The 20,527-nt window shown below is 49.4% G+C and overlaps 1 protein-coding gene across 2 annotated transcripts in view; it reads left to right on the top strand.

Moving 5' to 3' along the window:
• Adcy2 (adenylate cyclase 2) overlaps positions 1-19,142 on the top strand; it is a 377,335-nt gene extending 358,193 nt beyond the window's left edge. The window contains exons 23-25 of one of the 2 annotated variants that reach the window (XM_040273154.2): positions 5,468-5,582; positions 12,782-12,906; positions 18,343-19,142. In XM_040273154.2, coding sequence (XP_040129088.2) covers positions 5,468-5,582; positions 12,782-12,906; positions 18,343-18,495 — 393 coding nt within the window. In that variant the 3' untranslated portion in view covers positions 18,496-19,142. Of the gene's footprint in view, positions 1-5,467; positions 5,583-12,781; positions 12,907-18,342 lie in introns of those variants that run through there. The other variant, XR_013424510.1, reaches the window with a different exon arrangement.
• Positions 19,143-20,527: the final 1,385 nt, after the last annotated feature.

Here is a 20,527-nt window from a genome sequence, read left to right as displayed (position 1 = left end):
GGCTCGTCGAGCAGTGGGGAGCACAGGGATGGACCCTGCACCCAGGGTCCCTCGCAGGCGCCCGGCTGGCCAGATGTCCTGGTGGGCCTCGGCATGACAGGAGCAGGGGCTTGCCCCCGTCTGGGCCCTTCATTTTGCCCCAGGACCCGCTGTCCTCAGAGCCCCCCTTGCAGTGCCCAGCTTGTTCCTTTCTGTGGCCTTTAGACTTCAAGCCCTGACAGCAAGCTTGTTGTCACGTGTATATTTTTGGCTAACCACTATTTTTTTTACAGACATTTCACTGAAGAACGATCATTTCTGGCTTCTCCTGACCATGGGTGGGCTATCTGCCTGGTCTTCATTCCCCGTGACAATGACCAGCCAGGGCACAAGCAGGTGCTAGGCTCGCGCTTGGCCGCCCTCTTTGGCTGTCGGTCTGCACGGTGCCTGTGGCCTGGAGCTTCTGGGCTCCCCGGAGCCTCACCTGCTTATAGAGGGACTTCTCTTTTGCCCCTAAACTAAGATCAGAGCCATCGCTGGTCGTAGCAATGATGTGAACAGTTTTGATCTTTTCCAAATCAGTTCTAGTGGGAACTTCAGCGTCAAAACCAAAACACAGGGCTGAAGACTTTCGTCCAAACCCATGCCTGCGTCACACTGTTGCTGTAAGAAGCCAAACCTCTAGCTTTTAGTCACTCTGTTTCAGGTACCTTAATGCCCCTTCCTGTAGCACTCTGGGAGGATATGAGTTACAGGGCCAGACACAGAGGAGGGAAGAGCAGGGAGCAAGAGGGAGTAGGGCGCTCACTCCTTATCAAGGTAGGACCCTGGTGCGGGTCAGGTTTTGCGATTACTTTTAATGTTTGTAACTACTTTTTAATTACTTTATTTCCTTTTTAAATTGTTACTGCATTGAAACATCATTTAACATACACTTAGTATTTGATTGCTTACTATATATAAACAAGTTGGCAGCAGGCCTGGGCATGTGGGTTGTGGGCATTTCCCTGTGAAGCATCACCCTGTCCACTGGTTGAGTCCCTGGTTGAGATCCTACTGCAGTGAGTACTCCTCACACTTCTTCCGCTCCCTCTGCCAGGCCAAGCCAGATTCCAGGCTCTATGTAAGTCACCCCAGGACTCTTGCACCTGCCCACCCAGGGTGTTAGCAAGTCCAGGCTCTCTGGCAGCAATGGGTCTCTGTATGTTAGGAGCTGTCCAGGTTGACTGTTGGGGGTTTTATTTAGCAGTCTGGGGATCCCCCCCACCCCACCCCATGCCTGGTGTGGGGCACTTGCTGAGGACGGGACCTCCCTTGGAGTTCAGAGTGGGGAATGAACAGTGGTAGCAGTTCCCGGGTGAGCAGGGAGCTGGGAGCCTCAGAGGGACCCGCTGGGCCAGGTGGAGCAGACAGCAGGGAGGAGGCTCCTGCCGCTGCCAGGACCCAGGGGCAGAAGTGCTCGTTGAAAGCCACGAGGGGCCGTCCCTTTGCTGGTGAGGACAGAGCCACACAGGTGCTGTTGAGGTGAAGCGCTGCCCCAAAGCCGCGCACTTTTGTACCAACACCAAGCTATCATGGTGCGCCACCAGCGAGGGAAACCTCTCTGTGTGTGTGCTGTTAGAGGCAGCTGACAGCTGAGAGGATGAGCCTCGCCGTCACCGCACACCCGAGGCTCTCAGAGACACTGAGTGTCAGACCTCGGGTCACTGCCAAAGCCCCCATCGGCACGGGATGCTCTGAGTGTGGAAAGAGGAGGGTGCCCAGCCAGTGTCCCCCAAACCCACATGCTAACGGCCTGCCAGCTCATGGTGCTCTTGGCAGGTGGTGGGACCTTCAGGACATGAGGCCTCGTGAGTGGAGGTCCGGTCACTGGGGACATGCCTTCAAAGGGGATGTTGGCGCCTGGCCATTTCCCATCTCTCACTTCCTGGCTGCCATGAAGTGACACACACTCCCGGGCCAGAGCCATGGGGGCAAGTGGCCATGGACTGAAACCTCTGAAATTATGGGTCAAAATGAACCTTTTCTCCTTTTAATCGTCCACCTCAGGTATTCTGTCGTAGTGATGGAAAGCTGACGAACACACCTCCTAGATGCCCTTCTCATTGGGCAGAGGGATGCTCTTCTCCATCACAAAGAGAGGCGGATGATCCAAAGCCCTAGGGATAGAGGCTGAACGTACTGCTGTGTCAGTTCACATCATCCTAACCACCACCCAATGGGGTAGAGAGTTATTGTCACACTTACTAGTGAGGTTGCTGAAGCCCAGTGAAGTTAAGTGACTCAACCAAAGTCACACAGCTAATGATTGCAGAACCTGGGGCTAAGCCCAGTTTTGCCAGACTCAGGCAATATTCACTGAACCCCTTCCGGGGGTGAGCAGAGAACATCACAGCAAGAGTTCTTCCTGCTCACCCAGAGGCCTGACAGCTATCCAGAGAACTTAGAGGTCTAATCAGATCTTCTGGGAGCTCCAAGAAGAAAAAAGTACTTCTTAGGTGACAGCCCAAGTACCCTACAAAATCAAGCAAGTGGGATTTTGCATACCAAGGGTTTTCCATCAGGGAGCACAGAGCTGGGCACACAGCAGGCGCTCAATGCACAGAAGGAAGAAGGGGAGGAGGTCATGTTAATTTAGCCTAAGAGGTCACCTCCGTGGTTACCAAGCAGCCACTTGACTTCAGGTCATCTCAGTAGCCGTCGGGTTGTCTCGCTGTGTTGCTGGGAGTCAGCTGCATATTGGGAGGTATCTAGCAGAAATCATTTGGGTCATGGGAGAAATAACTGCTTCATACTTCCATCAAAAATTTATCAAGAGCTCAGTTAGAAGCACCTTTCAAAATGAATTGAGTTCTTCCAGACACCAAACATATTTTTTCCTAGGGCTTACTAAGCCCTTATGAGTTCTTGACGTTGGATTTATACCCCACTCCCCAAACTCAATCTCTTCTTATTACTCAGGTCACTTAAAACCTGAGGTTTAAACCGGCTGCATGAAAACGGATGTGGCGATAACTCACTAGGGAGCAGAGCGCGCCTGCTGCGCTTTATTCCAAACATTTCCCCATGGCCAATCCGTCCTCCCGGGGGGACAGCTGCAGTCTGAGGCACACACGCTCCTGCCTGCTGATTCTGCAGCCCGTGCTCCCTGCTAAGGAGCAAGATGATTTCCAGCTCACGGCCTCACAGGCCCCGAACCCGCACTCCCCACAAGTCATGACAGCAAGAAATGGCACTGCACTGCCACCAGAGTCAGCTGACTGTGGCTTTGTGGTTCCAAGGGTTTCACTATTTTTTCCTCCCATGATTTTATGGTGAGAATTCACAGCAAAAGCGCTTTCCATCATCTTTTTCTAGAAGATACAATTTACTTGACAAAGTGGAGAAACCCTTCTCCTGATGGACTTCTTCCTTCTCTTGAAGCCTATCTCCTCTTTCCGCTAAGTTTCTGCCATTTAGTGCTGTGGCTTTCACCGGGAGCAGTCCCCCCTTCCCGGGGATATTTGCCAGTAAGAAGAGACACTTGGTTTCACAGCTAGAGGTGGGGTGACACTCATGTCCCCTAGAAGCTGCAGGGTGCCCGCGCCGCTGCATGATGGTCCCCAGAACAAAGAGTTGCCCAGCCCGAGTTTCAGCAGGGGGAGGCGGGGAGGAGCAGAGCTGGGGAGCGCTGCCTCCCCCTTCCTGCCAGATCACTCTGCAGATCAGGGGAGCCACCTCGGGTCACCTCCTCCTTCCATCAGTGCTGCCTGGGTTCTCCCCCCCTGGGCTTTGAATGCATGGCTTATGTCCACTGTCTCCATCTCCTGCTGCCCCACCCCTGCGGAGCCTCTGAGAGGGCGTTTGTCCTCACCCCCATGGACGATGCTCCCCAGATGCTCCTTGCTGGGCATGTGCCCCCACAGGAGCATCAGTGGGCTTCCTCCCCCATGGGACCCGCCAGCTCTGCACCTGGCACCTGGCACCGTTTCCTCCTGGTTGTCCCCTTGTCATCCCAGGCACAGTGGCTCGTAAACATTTCCACTTGCTTCTCCTGTGTCCAAGACCGTCTGGGTGAAGGCGGAGATGAGGGGAGAGGCTCCCTGGGTTGCTCCCGGTGAGCGCGGCAGGGTTCTCTGGCTCTGATGTCCCTGCCCAGCCACAGGCGCACAGTAGGCTGGACGCTTCAGCTCAGCCCGGAAGGCAGAGCAGCTCACGGGGACTTGGAAACCTGTGATCTCTGAATTGCTTTGGTGCATCTCATCATTAAATATGGGGGGAGCCGAGACCTTCAGAAAGTCTAAATTTACTCTATTGTCAGAATCATTCACAAATAACAATAATCATTTTTAAAGTGTAACTAAATACAGAAATTAATACAGGATGAATTCCAGAAGCAAACATAAACACAGTGAGTGTTATAAATTAGTAACCCGAGTGATGAGTGATAAGTCGGTCGTAATGGACACAGACCTTCGCACTGTCTTCCCTGGAAACTGGGGCCTCCTCTCCTCCCGCTCTAGATCCTCTCCTCCCCATGGGATGATGAAACACGTGGCGACTGTAGAGAGGAAATTGTCCCCCCAATGTTAGTTTGCAAGGGCTGCCCTGACCAAGTATGAGAGACGGGTGTGACAAAGGGCGGCAGGGCTGGAAGGCTCGGTGGCAGCAGGTGACCGTCTCTGTCTGGGGGCTGTAATCTGGAATCCAGGTGTGTGCAGGGTGGGCTCCTCCTGAGGCCTCTCCTTGGCTTGTGGGTGGCGACTTCTTCTGGTGTCCTCATGGGGCTGTCCCCCTGTGTGTGCCTGTGTCCTAATCTTTTCTTACTGAGGACAGTGGCACACGCCTGTGATCCCAGCGGCTCGGGAGGCTGAGGCAGGAGGATCGTGAGTGCGAAGCCAGCCTCAGCAATGGCGAGGTGCTGAACCACTCAATGAGACCATGCCCCCCCCCCCGAAAAAGAATACAAAATAGGGCTGGGGATGTGGCTCAGTGGTCAAGTGTCCCTGAGTTCAAGCCCTGGTACCCCTCTCCAAATGAAAGACACCAGCGTATTAGATAAGGGCCCACCCCAATGGCCTCAATGAATCACCTCTTTAAAGACATATTTGCACATTCCAGTAGTCATATTCTGTGGTCCTCGCTTAGGACTTCAACATAAGACTCTGGGGTGGGGGACATGATTCAGCCACAAGACTCTCCGCTTCCAGGCATTCAAGGGTGAAAGAGGAAGGGCGTTCCCAAAGCCAGGGCCTGGGAACAGTGGCCATTGTCCTGAAGTGTGCTAACTCGGAGCCAGCACACTGATGGTGCCTCTATTCCAGAGGTTTATGTCTCCATTGCCAGCAACATGGGTTCCAACCCGATGCTTCCTCCAGATGAGGCTTAGCTCTTACCACTTGTCTTAGAGCTGTCAGTGTGGCCTTCAGACTGCAGCTCAGGCGTGAGTAGGAGTAGCCTCCTTTTGTGGACCTCTGACCCACATCTCCATACGTCTACCTTCTTCCAGGAGCCGGAGCGGCAGTACCTGCACATAGGCACCATGGTGGAGTTTGCGTTTGCCCTGGTGGCCAAGCTGGATGCCATCAACAAGCACTCCTTCAATGACTTCAAGCTGCGAGTGGGTAGGTGCCACAAAAAGATGGGGTTTCAGCCAGGGCAGGGGCCAGGAGCACTGTGCCCCTGGTGATGTTGGAGTAGAACAATTGCAAACGCGTCTTTAGGGGAGCTGAGCTGGATTGCAGTTGGAAGGGCTGGGGAAGCAGTGAGCCCCTAAAGCACTTCTATGCAAATTAGAATAAAACCACCCCCTCTGGTTGGACCCACGCTGCACATGGTTTAGCAAGTGCAGAGTGAACCAGATCTATCTCCACAGCACCCTCTGTCCAACCAAGGTCCAGTCTGCACAGCGCAGAATGTATAGCCATCCAGAGGTGCAGAGGCTGCAAGGCGTCCATTGAAGATGCTCTGCTAATTTCATACACTGCTACCAGCAAAGCTAGAACCTGCCACTGACTATAACATTCCTCCAGATTTCAGAGATGTGAAATGTCATTAAAAGTGCATATTAGCATTGTTGAAATGCAGTCCCACATTCCCTGACTACAAACTACAAGGACACCAGATGCGTCCTAGGTTCTGGAATAGTCATAGCCTTTGATTGTCTTCCTTTGTTGATTTTTTTCTTAGGGGAAAAAACAATAATTTTTAACATAAATAAAAATAATAACTTTTACTTCATTGAGAAAATAACTTCCTGATTTCTAAGAAGTTCTTAACAAACTTTAAGTTGATTTTTTAACATGCTTCATGATTACTTACCATTTACAGCTTCTTAATTCAAAATGTCTTAAGCCATGCAGTTGGCACCCAGCTGCCTCAAATGCAGGCAGAGTTGCCCGCAGCCCCTTATGATTTATTTCATACTACTCCTCTGAACTAACTCTTTTGATATTGCTATAAAACCTCCTTTGACAATTTCATCATTTTCTTGGCAACATATTTTGCTGCTTTCAAAAGTCTGTATAAAAGTAGTTCTTGTGGAAAGTTCCATCTGTATGGTTTTTAATTTTCTCTTGAATACAGATTTCAACTTTTAGGGAAAAAAAATCTAGATATTAAGTACTATGTTTTTCCTTTGCTGTATAAGAAACCTGAATTTAAAAACCTGGAAATATTTTACATCTTTAGCAAATGTGATTCTCTTCTCTGTATGTCTATTAGATGCCAGTATTCAAGCATGCTGTTTTTTTTTTTTTAGAGAGAGAGAGAAAATTTTTTAATATTTATTTTTTAGTTCTCGGTGGACACAACATCTTTGTTTGTATGTGATGCTGAGGATCAAACCCGAGCTGCACGCATGCCAGGCGAGCACGCTACCGCTTGAGCCACATCCCCAGCCCCAGAATGCTGTTTTAGTACACTTTCTTACCTCTGCGGACAGAGAACTTTTGTCAGAGCTCTGCCAAACATACTGTGAAGCAGAGCAGGTGGGCATCACACTGTCTTGGACACAATGCTGTCCTCAAACTTTCATACTACTCCTCTGAACTAACTCTTTTGATACTGCTATAACAAAATGCCTGAACCTGGGTACTTTATTAAAAAAAAGAGAGAGAGATTTGCTTAGCTCACAATTTGGGAGGTTGCAAGTAAAAGATCTGGGAGCCCCAGCCAGCCAGCCCATGGTGAGGGCCCCATCAAAACATGGCAGGTGGCATCATGGTGGGAGTGGGAGTGAGAGCTTATGTGGCAAAACAGGAAGGGAAGCCAGAGAGAGGTTCAAGGACTAGACTTGCTCTTTGGTAAGGAAGGCTGTTGTGGAAACTCACTCAGAGCCAGCAAAATCTTCCAAAGGCAGCACCCAATGACCTAATTACCTGGCAAAAAGCCCCACCTCTTAAAGGTCCCCCACTAACACTGAGGACCAAGCTTTCAATGCAAGAGCCCTTGGGAACACATTGGCACCACGTCCAAACCACTGAACCTTTTGAAAAAGCTATTGCAGAAATGACCTTCATTGTCACACATGTGTGGACCAAAACGATCCCATCCTGCACTACAGCATGGGAATGGGACACTTGTGGGTCACATGTGCTACACCCAAGACAAGTGTCTTGTTACTTTAAAAATTAATATGAGCAACTGGATGACCCCCCTCAGCAGGGGTTCCCGATGTGGCTGTAGGCTGATGGCTGAATGACAGCTTCCTCCCTAAGGAGGCCTCTGTGCTGCACTTGACGGGAGTCTTCCTCTCCCCAAACCCTTGTCCTCTCCCATCAAGTGGCTGTCCTGCTTGACCTCAGCACCTGGTGCCTTCAGATCGCAGTTCACAGGTAGGAACTCTGAAGAATCATGTCATCCCCCAAAAGTGAAAGTACAAAGAAGAGCTGACTTCACTCCCGGCACTCCTTGAGGCACCCCACGCTGTGATATCAGTGTCCATCAGACCCACAGATCAGGCACACTCTGCCCTGGATACAGACGGCCTTGCTGCCAGCAAGATCAGTTGGGGCTCTCCCCAGGCCCAGAGCTGCTGCCCGCGCAGCCAGAAGAAAGCTGGTGGATGAGGGGCTGGGTCCCAGGCCCGTGTCCAGAGCTGACTCCTGGGTGCTGTGGCCCAGTGACACACTGGAGTAAACCACCTGGGCTCTGCTCCCCAGAGCAGACGTGAGTTCTACTGAGTATTCAGAGAATCAAAGGGGAATGCCTTTCTCCCCTCTTTCGTAGCTGTGAGGTTTTATGCCGCAGCATTTGGACCATTCCCAAGGCTGAATGTCCTGGAAAAGAGGAAGCTTTGCCTGAAAATACCAGTAGGGAATTAAATCTACCCAGCAGAAATTGACTTTCTCAGAAATACCCTCATTAATCAATATTATGAAATATGATATGTCAAGAGCTTTGTAATGTTTTGAACAAGCAATTAAAAAAGAGATCCATACCATCTTTTTTAAAAAATAAAAAAAAATTAATCAATACAGTTAGAGCAAGGTGAAGGGCGAGGTTCAGGAGAGAATGTGGGGAGGTGACAGATGTCTTTACCTCTGGGTGTGGCCATCCTCTGCCCCTCCCAGAGCAACTGTGTGTTTGCACTGAGTTCTGTGTTTTACTCAGCTTTGTCACTGCTGTGACTAAAGGACCCCACCAGCACAAAAAAGTTTACTCAGGGGCTCACACTTTCAGACTGACAGGTCCACTCCTCAGGGCACGAGGTGGGGCAGGACATCGGGGTGGAAGAGTGTGGCAGAGGGAAGCAGCTCACATGGTGATCAGCAAGCAGAGAGAGGCTCCACGCTCCAGATACAAAATACGTACCCCACAGCCACAGCCCAGTGAGCACTGCCTCCAGCCACCCCCAGTTGATCCCATCAGGGATTAATTCCCTGATTAGGTTAAGGAGGTGGCCCAATCATTTCTCCCTCCAACCTCCTTGCCTGTCTCCCGTGTGAGCTTTTGGAGGACACCTCACATCCAGACCATAAGAACACAGAGTCACCTGCCCTTGGAGCAGAGCTGGGAAAGAACCCAGGCCTCCCCCTGTTGGAAACATTGACTTGAGTTTTGGAGCTCGCTCCTAATGTTAGGTGCCACCTCTGCATCCCATCCTGTGCCAAAGTGCGGCCTCCATGTACCGGAGCCGCCGAGAGAGGGAGATCTGCCAAACCACTCTTGCCTTCCTCACTGCAGGCAGCCCAGGGCACCTGGTTGTCTGCCAGGATTCTAATAAGCCAGCAGGCCCTGGCAAGAGGTGGGCTGGCTGGGTCAGGAGAGTGACGTCATGGATTCCCAGCGACCGCTTGGAGGGCCATAGTTGGCGAGGCTCAGGCCCCAGCAGGCTAGTCATCCTCACTCTGATGAATGCAGAGCAGGACAGACCAGCCACAAGGGGGAAGAGACCGTGGCACAAAGATGTGTCATGTGTGTCGTGAAGAGTGGCCCCTGTCAGCCTCACTCTGACCACCCTGCCTAGCCACCAAATGCAAGACGCCTGCCCCTCAACCCTATCCTTCCACTTCTAACTTTTCCCCGTTGTGCATCATTAAGGGCCAGTCATTTTCTCACAGGGAAGGTTTCTCCGGATATGTATTCCATCCAGTCTTCCCATTGCCCTCAAGCTTTTCACCGCTGACCTCAGTAGGACTCTTTACTGGCAGTAGTGCAGACCACAGGAAGGGGTGCAGCCTGACTCAGCAGGGGGAAGAGCACTGTCTACAGGCTCCTCGGGAATCCAGGGGGTGGTACCAAACAACAAGCCTGTGAGAGTGACCACATGCCCAAGAAGCACATGCTGGACAGGGGAGTCCCGTTGTCAGGAGCAGGGGCTGCCTGCCTGCTGTGGAGCGGGGAGTCTGTTTTGTATTAGGAGACAGACGTCTGGCAGACAGCACCTGCCTCTGCCTCCTCACTTGGAAAGCGGCGGTGATGACAGGTGGCCACCTCACAGGGTTGTCGTGACAATGAGAAGTGCTTCTACATGCAAAGCACTAGGGAAATGCCGTGCTAGTGTGGCTCAGGTGCCTGTCACTGTGCTTGCCATGTGGCAAAATGCCGGAAGAAACCCAGGAGTCCAAAGGTGGCCAACAGAGAGCAGCCCATCTCTTCAGCATGGCCCTGGTGATTGAAATGTGCAGATTTCCAAATTAACGTTAATTCTTTAAATGCTGGAAAGCAGAACAATGAGCCTCTCTTGCCCAAGATTATAGAAAACTGCATTGGAATGCAGAGTTTTTTGAAACCTAACGGTTTTCTGTTATAGAATGATGATACAGAGCCATATAAAAAGGAGTCAGGATCTCTAGGGAAAAAAATGGACAAGACTAAACATTGTATTACTTTTTATTAATTAATTTATTTGTTATACATGACAGTAGAATGAATTTATGCATTTGATATATGATAAATAGGTGAGATTAATTTTTCATTTTTCTGAGTGTGCATGTTGTAGAATCACATTGGTCATGTAGTCACATATACACATACAGTAATAATGTCTGTTTCATTCTACTATCTTTCCTATCCCCACATCCCCTCCCCTTCCCTCCCTTCATTTCCCTCTACCTAATCTAAGGTAATCTATTCCCTAGTGCCCCACCCCCACCTTATTGTGAATTAGCATCTGCATATTAGAAAAAAACATTTGGCCTTTGATTTTGTGGGATTGGCTTTTTTCACTTAGCATGATATTCTCCAACTCCATCCATTTACTGGCAAATGCCATAATTTCTCTCTTTTTAAAGCTGAATAATATTCCATTGGATATATCTACCACATTTTCTTTATCCATTCATCTATTGAAGGACACCTAGGTTGGTTCCATAGTTTAGCTATTTTGAGTTGACATTGATGTGGCTGCTTCACTGTAATATGCTGATTTTAAGTCCTTTGGGTATGAATCAAGGATTGGGAGAGCTGGGTCAAATGGTGGCTCCATTCCCAGTTTTCTGAGGAATCTCCATACTGCTTTCCAAAGTGGTTGCACCAATTTGCAGTCCCACCAATTATGTATGAGTGTGCCTTTTTCCCCACATCCTCACAAATACTTATTGCTGCCTGTATTCTTGATGACTGCCATTCTGACAGGAGTGAGATGAAATCTTAGTTTGATTTGCATTTCTCTAATTGCTAGAGATGTTGAACACTTTTACACTTATTTGTTGATCAATTGTATTTCTTCTTCTGTGAAGTGTCTGTTCAGTTCCTTAACCCATTTATTGGTTGGGTTATTTGTTTTTCTGGTGTTAAGTTTTTTGGGTTTTTTATATATCCTAGAGATTAATGCTTTCTCGGAGGTTCATGGGGTAAAGATTTTCTCCCAGTCTGTGGGCTCTCTCCTCACTTAATTAATTGTTTCCTTTGCTGAGAAGCTTTTTAATTTCAATCCATCCCATTTATTGATTCTTGATTTTATTTCTTGCGCTTTAGGAGTCTTTTAAGGAAGTCAGATCCTAGGCTGACATGGTGAAGATTGGAGCCTATTTTTTCTTCTATTAGGCACAGGGTCTCTGTTCTAGCACCTACATCTTTAATCCACTTTGAGTTGACTTTTGTGCAGGGTGAGAGAGGTTTACTTTCATTTTGCTACATATAGATTTCCAGTTTTGCCAGCACCTTTTGTTGAATAGACTATCTTTTCTCCAGTGAATGTTTTTGTCACCCTTGTCTAGTATGAGATAACCATATTTATGAGGGTTTGTCTCTGTGTTCTCTATGCTATACCATTGGTCTACAAGTCTATGTTGGTGCCAGTACCATGTCATTTTTGTTACTATAGCTCTGTAGTATAGTTTAAGATCTGGTATTGTGATGCCTCCTGCTTTGTTTTTCTTGCTAGGGATTGCTTTAGCTATTCTGGTCTCTTGTTTTTCCAAATAAATTTCATGATGTTTTTTCTATTTCTATGAAGAACATCATTGGGATTTTAATAGGAATTACATTAAATCTGTATAATGCTTTTGGCAGTATGGCCATTTTGACAATATTAATTCTGCCTATCCAGGAGCATGGGAGATCTTTCCATCTTCTGAGGTTTTCTTCAATTTATTTCTTTAGTATTCTGTAGTTTTCACTGTAGAGGTCTTTCACCTTTTTTGTTAGAATGATTCCCAGGTATTTCATTTTTTTTTTGAGGCTATTTGAATGGTGTAATTTTCCTAATTTCTTTCAGTAAATACATTGCTGATATATAGGAATGTGTTTGATTTATGTGTTTTAATAAAATATACAGTTTTTAGAGGGAATGCTTTCATTTTTTTTCTCCATTTAGAATTATGCTGGCCTTGGGTTTAGCATATACAGCTTTTATAATGTTGAGGTATATTTCTATGATCCCTAGTTTTTCTAGTGTTTTGAACATGAAGATGTGCTATATTTTGTCAAATACTTTTTCTGCATCAATTGAGATGATCATATGATTCTTGTTTTTAATTCTACTAATATGATGAATTATGTTTATTGATACCCATATGTTGGACCAACCCTGCATCCCTGGGATGAATCCCACTTGATCATGGTACACTATCTTTTTAATATGCTTTTGTATGCAATTTACCAGAATTTTATTGAGGATATTAGTCTGAAGTTTTCTTCCTTGATGAGTCTTTGGTTTGGTATCAGGGTGCTATTAGCCTCATAGAATGAGTTTGGAAGGGTTCCCTCCTTTTCTATTTCATGGAATCCTTTGAGATGATTAAGTTAGAGGAATTTTCGGGCTTGGCTTTAGACTTTCATGAGTTGGGCTAATGTTGACTCAATAGACCCTGAAGGCTTTCCTGTTTAAGAGCACTGCTGTCATTCAGATCTCTTCACCCAACTCTCTGTGTCACAGGCATCAACCATGGACCTGTAATAGCCGGTGTCATCGGAGCCCAGAAGCCACAGTATGATATCTGGGGCAACACCGTCAACGTGGCCAGCAGGATGGACAGCACTGGAGTCATGGACAAAATACAGGTGACCCCCTCCTTTCATCTCTGACCAAGTCTGTCCTCTTAGAAACCAGTCGTAAGTACAGTGATAGTGTCCATTATATAATAATCCAAAAGAAAAAAGTAGAATTCCTTAAGCCTTTCACTGAGGAAATGTTCCTTCTACACTTTCTGTTAGCAACAACAACGAAATTCTAATAATATGTTTTAGTCGGCTTTTTTCCCTGCTGTGACCACAAGACCTGACAAGAACAATTTTAGAGAAGGAAAATTTTATTTGGGTTTCACGGTCTCAGAGGTCTCAGTCCATACAGCCAACAGCATTGCTCTGGGCCCAAGGTGAGGCGCAGCATCATGGCTGGAGGATGTGGAGGAGGAAATGCTCAGGACATGGGATTAGGAAGCAGTGAGAGAGCTCTCCCCACCCCAGACAAAATATAAACCCCAAAGGCGTGTCCAGAGTGATCCACCTTCTGCAGCCACATCCCACCTGCCTGCACTCACCACCCAGCTGACCCCTTTCAGGGGATTTGTGTACTGATCCAGTTAAGGCTCTCAACCAATCATTCCTCCTCTGAACCTTCTTGCATTGTCTCACACATGAGCTTTGGGGGACACCTCACATCCAAACCAGAACAAAACAGAAAGGCGATGCACTCAGGAAAACAGCGGTGGCCTGGCAGTGACTCACGTGGCAGTGGGTAGCCCAGAGCCTTGAGAACAGGCGTGCTGCCCTCCCTCCTCTTCCTTCTCCCAGGCCCAGCACCTGGAAAAGGGCTTGGAAGGGAGAGGGATTGGGATGTGCAGCTGAAATCACCCAGAACCCGGGCCTGCCCCTGCCCGCCCTCCTGGGAGGGAAGGCACTGAGCTGGAATTGGAAGGAGGAGAGAAGGAGAAAACTGGCAGGAGGTGAGACACGAAAATGAGGCAGCATGACATGGCCCAACTCAGCCTCGCGTTGGATTTGGAGGGCCAGAAGTGACCAGCAGCTCTGGGATCCACCCAAGGGAGAGAAAGGGAAGATCTAACGTTCAAAATCAATTTCATAAAGTAGCTCTAATTACAATAGCACGGCTCATATTCTAGAAAAAAAAATAATTTTAAATTGCTGAAAAGATAATAGGAAAAATTCTGTTATTGGAACACTGCTGAAACTGACCCCAGGGCTGCAGTAGAGCAGTGGTCAGTCTGGGACGGAAGGATCAGGGGAGCAGGAGAGTGGGGTGGGGGGCTCTGGGCAACCCTGCCCTAGAGTCCTCTGTAACTTATTCCCAGACACTGCCCAGCCCTCCACGTGCTGAGCCCAGCTGCGGCTGGAGCAGGGTGCTTCAGACACAACGTGCCCCTCACATAGCACATGATGCGTGGGAGTCAGCAACTGGCCTCGGAATCACAGCTGGGTGGCTGCCGGTGTTAGTGCCCTGGGAGAGGATTCCTCTGGTCTGCTGAGGAAGGAACGCCCATAGTCTGTAGGAGCAGGAGTTCAAGACGCAGACATGGGCCCACCTGTGAAGAGGGCCTTGGGAGGGACGTGAGGGGAGTCCGTAGAGCAGAGGGGAAGGGAGCTCCCGGGCGTTTTCAAGGTCACAGGGTGGAGGTGGATATTGGAGCAGGCAAGGCCAGAGAGGGCTCACAGAGGAGGGTGTCCATTGTACTTATGGGGGAAAAGAAGAAGAAGGGCACAGGGTGGAATCAGGAAGCTGCAGCTCACTTCAATACTTGAAGAACTCAACTAAAAAACAGGATAAAAACAACTGAAGAGTGTGTGTCACTGTATTTTACCCTGAATTATTTTAATATATGCAGAATGATAAACACATTCCCAAAGTTGAGGTGTCACTTTTAATGTCTTTACAGCCAAAGTCATTTTGCACTGTGGTTTGGAAATTTTGCTTAAATTTTGGCTACGGATGACCTTTATTATCCCCATCCTCTGCCCCATGCCCAAATCCACTCCATGTGTTTTGATAGATTATGGAATTTGACGGAATTCTGCCATGACATTGTACTAGTCCTCCTGAAGCCTGCTGCCATAGTGACTTGACACAAGCACACTATCTGTTCCCCCCGGAGGACTAAGCCCATCCAAGAGCACAGAATGTGTTTCAGTGAACAGTCTGGGGACACCTAGATTTTATGGTCCTCACCATCTTCAGGATTCCAGCTTCATGCCTAGAAATTAGTGAAAACAGTCTGCCCCTGGGTGAACAAACACCAGTGAGCTGAACCCCATCCACCAGGACACACGCACCCCCTGGGCACATGCCCAATGCCTAGAAAGAAGCACTGTGTTCTCCCAGTGAGAAGGAAGGGTGTGCGCAGGTGCACATGCCTGTGTGTGGGGGTGTACCTTTGCTGAGCTTCCTATTTGCCTCACCCTCAAAAAGCAGTGGTTTTACGTTTCCCCCAGCTACGTTGCATTCTGGAAGATAAATTCCTGCTAAAGGGCATATGTGTATGAATGTCCCTGGGCACACACGATCATGGCCGTCCTCTTTAGGGATGTTCATGAATCTCTGTGCTGTGCTTCAGCTTGGCTAAGGTCCTCAAGTACCATTCACTCGCCATCATCAAGAATGGATTTTTCATTAAACCTCTACTTAGTCACCTGCCTCTCAATGCTGTTCCACCTCCTTCACTCCAATATAGTTTTGATTTTTATATGAAATGGAGCCAACGTTGCCTCTAACTGTTTGCCTTCTTCCACTCTGATTATTAGTCAGGAGTTACTTCAAAGAAATCAAAATTCCAACCAAGAGAGGGCAAAAGTTTTAAAGAAAGAAAAAAGATAGAAAACTAATGGGATGCATTGGGAGAGAATTCTCCAAGATCCCCCCCAAACCAACTGGCCATTGCCAAGGGACAAGAGAAGGCTGGTTTCTCCTGAGATTCAGCTCAGGGTAAACTTGCAACATCTGCTCTGAGCACCTCCCCTCTCCCTGGCAGTCTAAGAAGTAGGACTCCTCTGACGGGGGCTGCAGCTTCGGTCATCACCTATGGACACTGCCCAGAAGCCCACCAGAAGGGGAGTCGGGCATCTCGGCAGCCTAGTCTCCTTGTTTCCCAGTGGTACCAAGGCTTCCAGGACTTTCTCCATGAGCATCCCTAGCCACTGATAGTGCCCAAGGAAGCCCCAACAATCCTGGAAAACCGGGGTTCTTCTCTGTTGGGGTTAGACAGGCATGTCCCTTCCAAGGACATGTGAAGGTTTGATGGACCTATGCGGTTCCCACCATATACTCAGAACAGGCAGGAGATCAATGGAGGTTCCTCATGTGCTTTGCAACTCTCCAAGAGGTTTTCCAGCACTTGGGTAAATAGGAATCAAAAGCCTCTAAGTGAGGCTGTCCGTCATGGAGATCCTAAATCCCCAGGGGTCAAGGCTGAGGTGGAGTCAGAGCTCCTGTGTCTCTAAGAGGACCTGGGGCCTCCTGATTCTCCACATGATGCAGTGCACATCAGCCACCTTGAAGCTCCTCTGACCCAAGATGGAGACAGGAAAGGCTTCTTCCCGTTGCCAGGGAAGTGAGCATGCAGGCTGCCCTGAGCTCAGCAGTCAAAGCTGGGCGTTCACAGGATTCCTTCTCCTGAGGGTCAGCTCACTCTGGCTCCGGTGGCCTCCTCTTACATACGTGCAAAAGCAGTAGTGAGAAGACAGGAAAGGTCAAAATGATGCTAAGACCATGGTAAAACTGCTCCTGGGCCAGGGAGTGAACCCAGAGTGCTTGACACTATGCAACATCCCTAGCCATTATTATTATTATTATTTTTTTTTTGAGACAGGGTCCCTCTAAGTTGCTAAAGCTGGCCTCAAACTTGGATCCTCCTGCCTCAGCCTCCTGAGACCCTGGGCTTACAGGCATGTGCCACCATGCCCAGAAGAACAGGCTCTTTTAAAAGCATCACACTCACTGTGCTTTCCAGCTCAAGGCCCTGAGAGTGGCCTAGAAAGCCCTCTTGCTCAGCAGCCCACCCGGCTCCCCTAGACCTGCAGCAGTGATAGCTTCCGTTCTCAGAGCACAGGGCCCTGAGGGTTCTGATGAGCCTCTGCCATCGTCCATGGCAGCGTCTGCCCTCAGGACCTCTCTCTGCCTCCCTCAGCACCCAGCTGAGGAGGTGCCCCTGACCTGTGGGCAGGGCCTCCAGCTGACTCCTACCACTGCACCGTCCCCTGGGGGCATCCACACCAAAACCAAAACTCAGTTGTACTGCTTCTGTGCTGCGCACAGCCTCACAGCTGTGCCAACGCTGTGCAGCACAGGAGTGTCACCCACATGTCTGGGGTGGCCAGGGCCCACAGATGCCTCTGCACCGGGGCCTTCTCTAGTGAGTGGGAGAAGAGCCCTTCTGTCCCCCATGTCTTTCTCACGTGGTACCAAAGCAGCAGTGCTCAGCAGAGACGAATCTCTCCCTCCCAGCCCAGGCCCCACGTGCCCCTGGGGGAGTCTGGATGGAGGCCCGGTCCGCCAGGCGATCCTCCCCACCTCTGCAGCTGAGTCCTTGTTCTTAGACCACAACTGGGATCCTCACCAGGGTCTGGGCAAGGGAATGCCATCCGCAGGAGGCCCCCCAACACTCTAGCAGGAGGACCCCACACAACCTGGGGCCTCGGCCTCAAGAGCGGTCCCCAGGAGAGCCAGCTCACGCTCCAGCTGAGACAGCGGGGGGCTGAGCACAGGGCAGTGCTGCTCACTCAGAGGGAAGCCCCTACCCCGCAGGAGGCTCCCCTCTGTGTGAAGACAGGACTGAATGTGACCAGCAGCTGGGCCACCTCAGGACACAGTGAGTGCTGTCGCGGGCAGGGGCGGGCAGGGGTTCCTCCGGTAGCAGCCTCGTCAGTGCAGGGGCATGAGGAAGCTCCCAGGACCCAACCCAGAGTGCCACTGTCACCCTAACTCACGTCCCCTGGCTCCCTTAGTTCCAGGTCACTTCATGGGCCTAACACCTGAGAGAGAGGCCACTGCAGCAGCCCCCCTCCTGCTCAGGCACTTTCTTCATCTGCACTGAGAACACACTGTTAGTCTTTATGACTCGTGTCTTATGGAGTGACATTATGACGGCCTGGGAGCGTCATCCTAAATCCCAGGCTCCAGCATTATTCTGGTTTGCCTTCTTTCCCATAGTTCTCATCTGTGTGGACACAGAGTTTCACATGGTTGAAGTCCCACCTGATCCAGTTCCTTCCTGTGAGAAGGCTTAGCATTAGCGCATGGCTTCATCCATGATGTCAATCGTGGGAGCACCGCAGGTTCCTTGACCCCAGAGATGACTTGAACTTTAAGTTGTTTGCAGTTTTTGCTATCCCGGCACTGAACTCCACACGCAGCCCTTGAACTGTCCTTCGGGTGGAACACTCCCTCTTCCTGCTAACTCCTGAGGGCCAGGGGTGCCAGGTTCTTGTGGCTCTTCAGCCTGCACTGGGGTGGGTCCTGACACCTACATCTGGTTCTGTGCTCCACAGGTCACTGAGGAGACCAGCCTTGTCCTGCAGACGCTCGGATACACCTGCACATGTCGGGGGATCATCAACGTGAAAGGAAAGGGGGACCTGAAGACGTACTTTGTGAACACGGAAATGTCCCGGTCCCTTTCCCAGAGCAATGTGGCATCCTGAGGAGTCGCTTCGTCCTGGCAGGAAGACTGTGTTTCCCGGAAGGTGCCGCGCACTTTCTGACCACGACTCTTGCCCCCTCTTGATGTGCGTGCTCTGTCCCGTCCCGTGGAGCCCTTGCAGACTCGTTCCTGTGACCCAGTGGCATACCGTTTGGTGTCTGACGTGTGCCCAGATTGTTCTGCCACTTGCACTGTGCTTACTCCTAAGCAAAAGGAGAGAGATGAGCGGCGTGGAAGGAGAGCCTTCAGAGAGTGACAGAGGAGAGAGGTGAAGCAAACACAAATTCTTAAGGCAATAAAACTGGGGGGTGTATATTATCTTCTGGTGCATGTTCTTTTCTGGAAAATACGGTAGCTCGCCAACTGCATCCGCTAGCCGATATTCGAAAACACAGTATTTGTGAATAAATTGATTCCGTCTCCCCACATGGAGTCTGTGCTCCCCCACCTGCGTCTTGTCGCCAGTGGTCATCCACGGGCCCCAGCGGGGACCCGGGGCTCTGTTGTGTCTCGCGCCAGTAGCACGTTGCCATCCATCACCAGAATTAGTTCCTACAGCCTAGGACCAGTTTTGTACCAAACATGTCTCATGTTTTGACGCCATTTGTCTTTTGTAAGGTTAATTCATTAAAGGTTTTATGTACTTTGGCTTAGAGTGACCGCATCTCTTATTTCACCTTCTTCTTCCTGTGGTTTGCTCCAAGATTAAAGTTTGTTTTCTGTCATCCTCCATTTTGGCCTGGTTGTTTCGCAGAGCCCTCCGGAAGCCGCGACTGAGATACTCTTGGTCATTCGGATGGGGACAGAGTGACACAGATCATTGATGACACTCCCCCTGGAAGGAAGGAAAGTGCTCCGTGCTCTGTGTATCTCATAGTCTGGTTCTAAATTTGGCACCTCTTTAGAATATTTTCAGGGGAAAATGTTTTAAGAGCAAAAAGATTGTGCAAGCTACAGAAGCCCCTCTGTCCACTAGGCTCCTGTCTACGGTGACACTTTGTTAGAGCTAGCAGACTCAGACTGCATGGGAAGAGTCTGGGACCAGCTCTGCTGACCAATCAGTCTGAACCGACGGAGACGAGCTGCAGAGGTCCGCAGCTGCCCACCACATCTGAGGTGACTCAAGGAGACGGGAGCCAGGGTTCATGCATCTGTCAAGAGAGGAGACCTGGAAGCATTTGGTCTTGCAAACCCACCACTAAATTTTTTTTTCTTTTAACTTATACTTTTCTAAATAGTGAAAAACAGAGCAGTGGTGCTTAATCTAATGTTTAAAAGCAAAACTGCAAGTAATGGTCTGGTTGGACAAACTTGGTTTCTTTTTGTAGCTCAGGGCATGAGTCTGTAAGCAGCAGAGGACCCAGATGTGGTTCATTAGTGAGGACCTAGACATACATACCCATCTCCAGTCTGGATCCTGGCTCTGATTTTTACTGTCTGTGTGACTTGGAACACGTCACTTAACTCCACTCAGGAATATTTTCCTCCTTGATAGTTCATGGGATCAGGCTGTGATTAGAGGAGCTAATGACTGTAAGGGGGTCTGGCAGGTCCCTGGGCTCCTGCCAGGGTGCTCACAGCACATACCAGCTGCCGTGCCAGGCCTTGGACTCAAATCTCTCCTTCATTACTCAAGTGTGAAGCTGGTGTGACTTTTTCAAATTTTCTGCCTCTATCAGGAATTTTTTGATCCTGAAATCACAACTCATCCTTGGCCTTAATACACCTAAATCTCCACAAAGGTGACTGAAGCAAGAAAAATATTGTACAGGCATTTCTCTTCCCTCTTAGCTAAGATACGAAGAGTCTCAGTGAGTTCAAATTGGCCTCATCATTCGCAGTGATGGTCAGGAGAAGCACCTGGTGGACGCTTTTCCCCTTCCTAGGTCACTTTAGCTCACCTGTCCTGGTAAACTCCTACAGCCGAGCAATTCACCGTGCTCTCAAACAGTCCCCCACAGATCTACTGAACTTGACTTGGTGGTGAAAAGAACCCAAATTGAGAATCCTCTCCCGAGGCTATATCCCTAGTC

The sequence above is a fragment of the Ictidomys tridecemlineatus genome, chromosome 1 (assembly GCF_052094955.1).
Source record: "Ictidomys tridecemlineatus isolate mIctTri1 chromosome 1, mIctTri1.hap1, whole genome shotgun sequence".
NCBI lineage: Eukaryota > Metazoa > Chordata > Mammalia > Rodentia > Sciuridae > Ictidomys > Ictidomys tridecemlineatus.
Note: the sequence above shows the minus strand (reverse complement) of the source record. Positions and strands in the feature narration are given on the sequence as shown.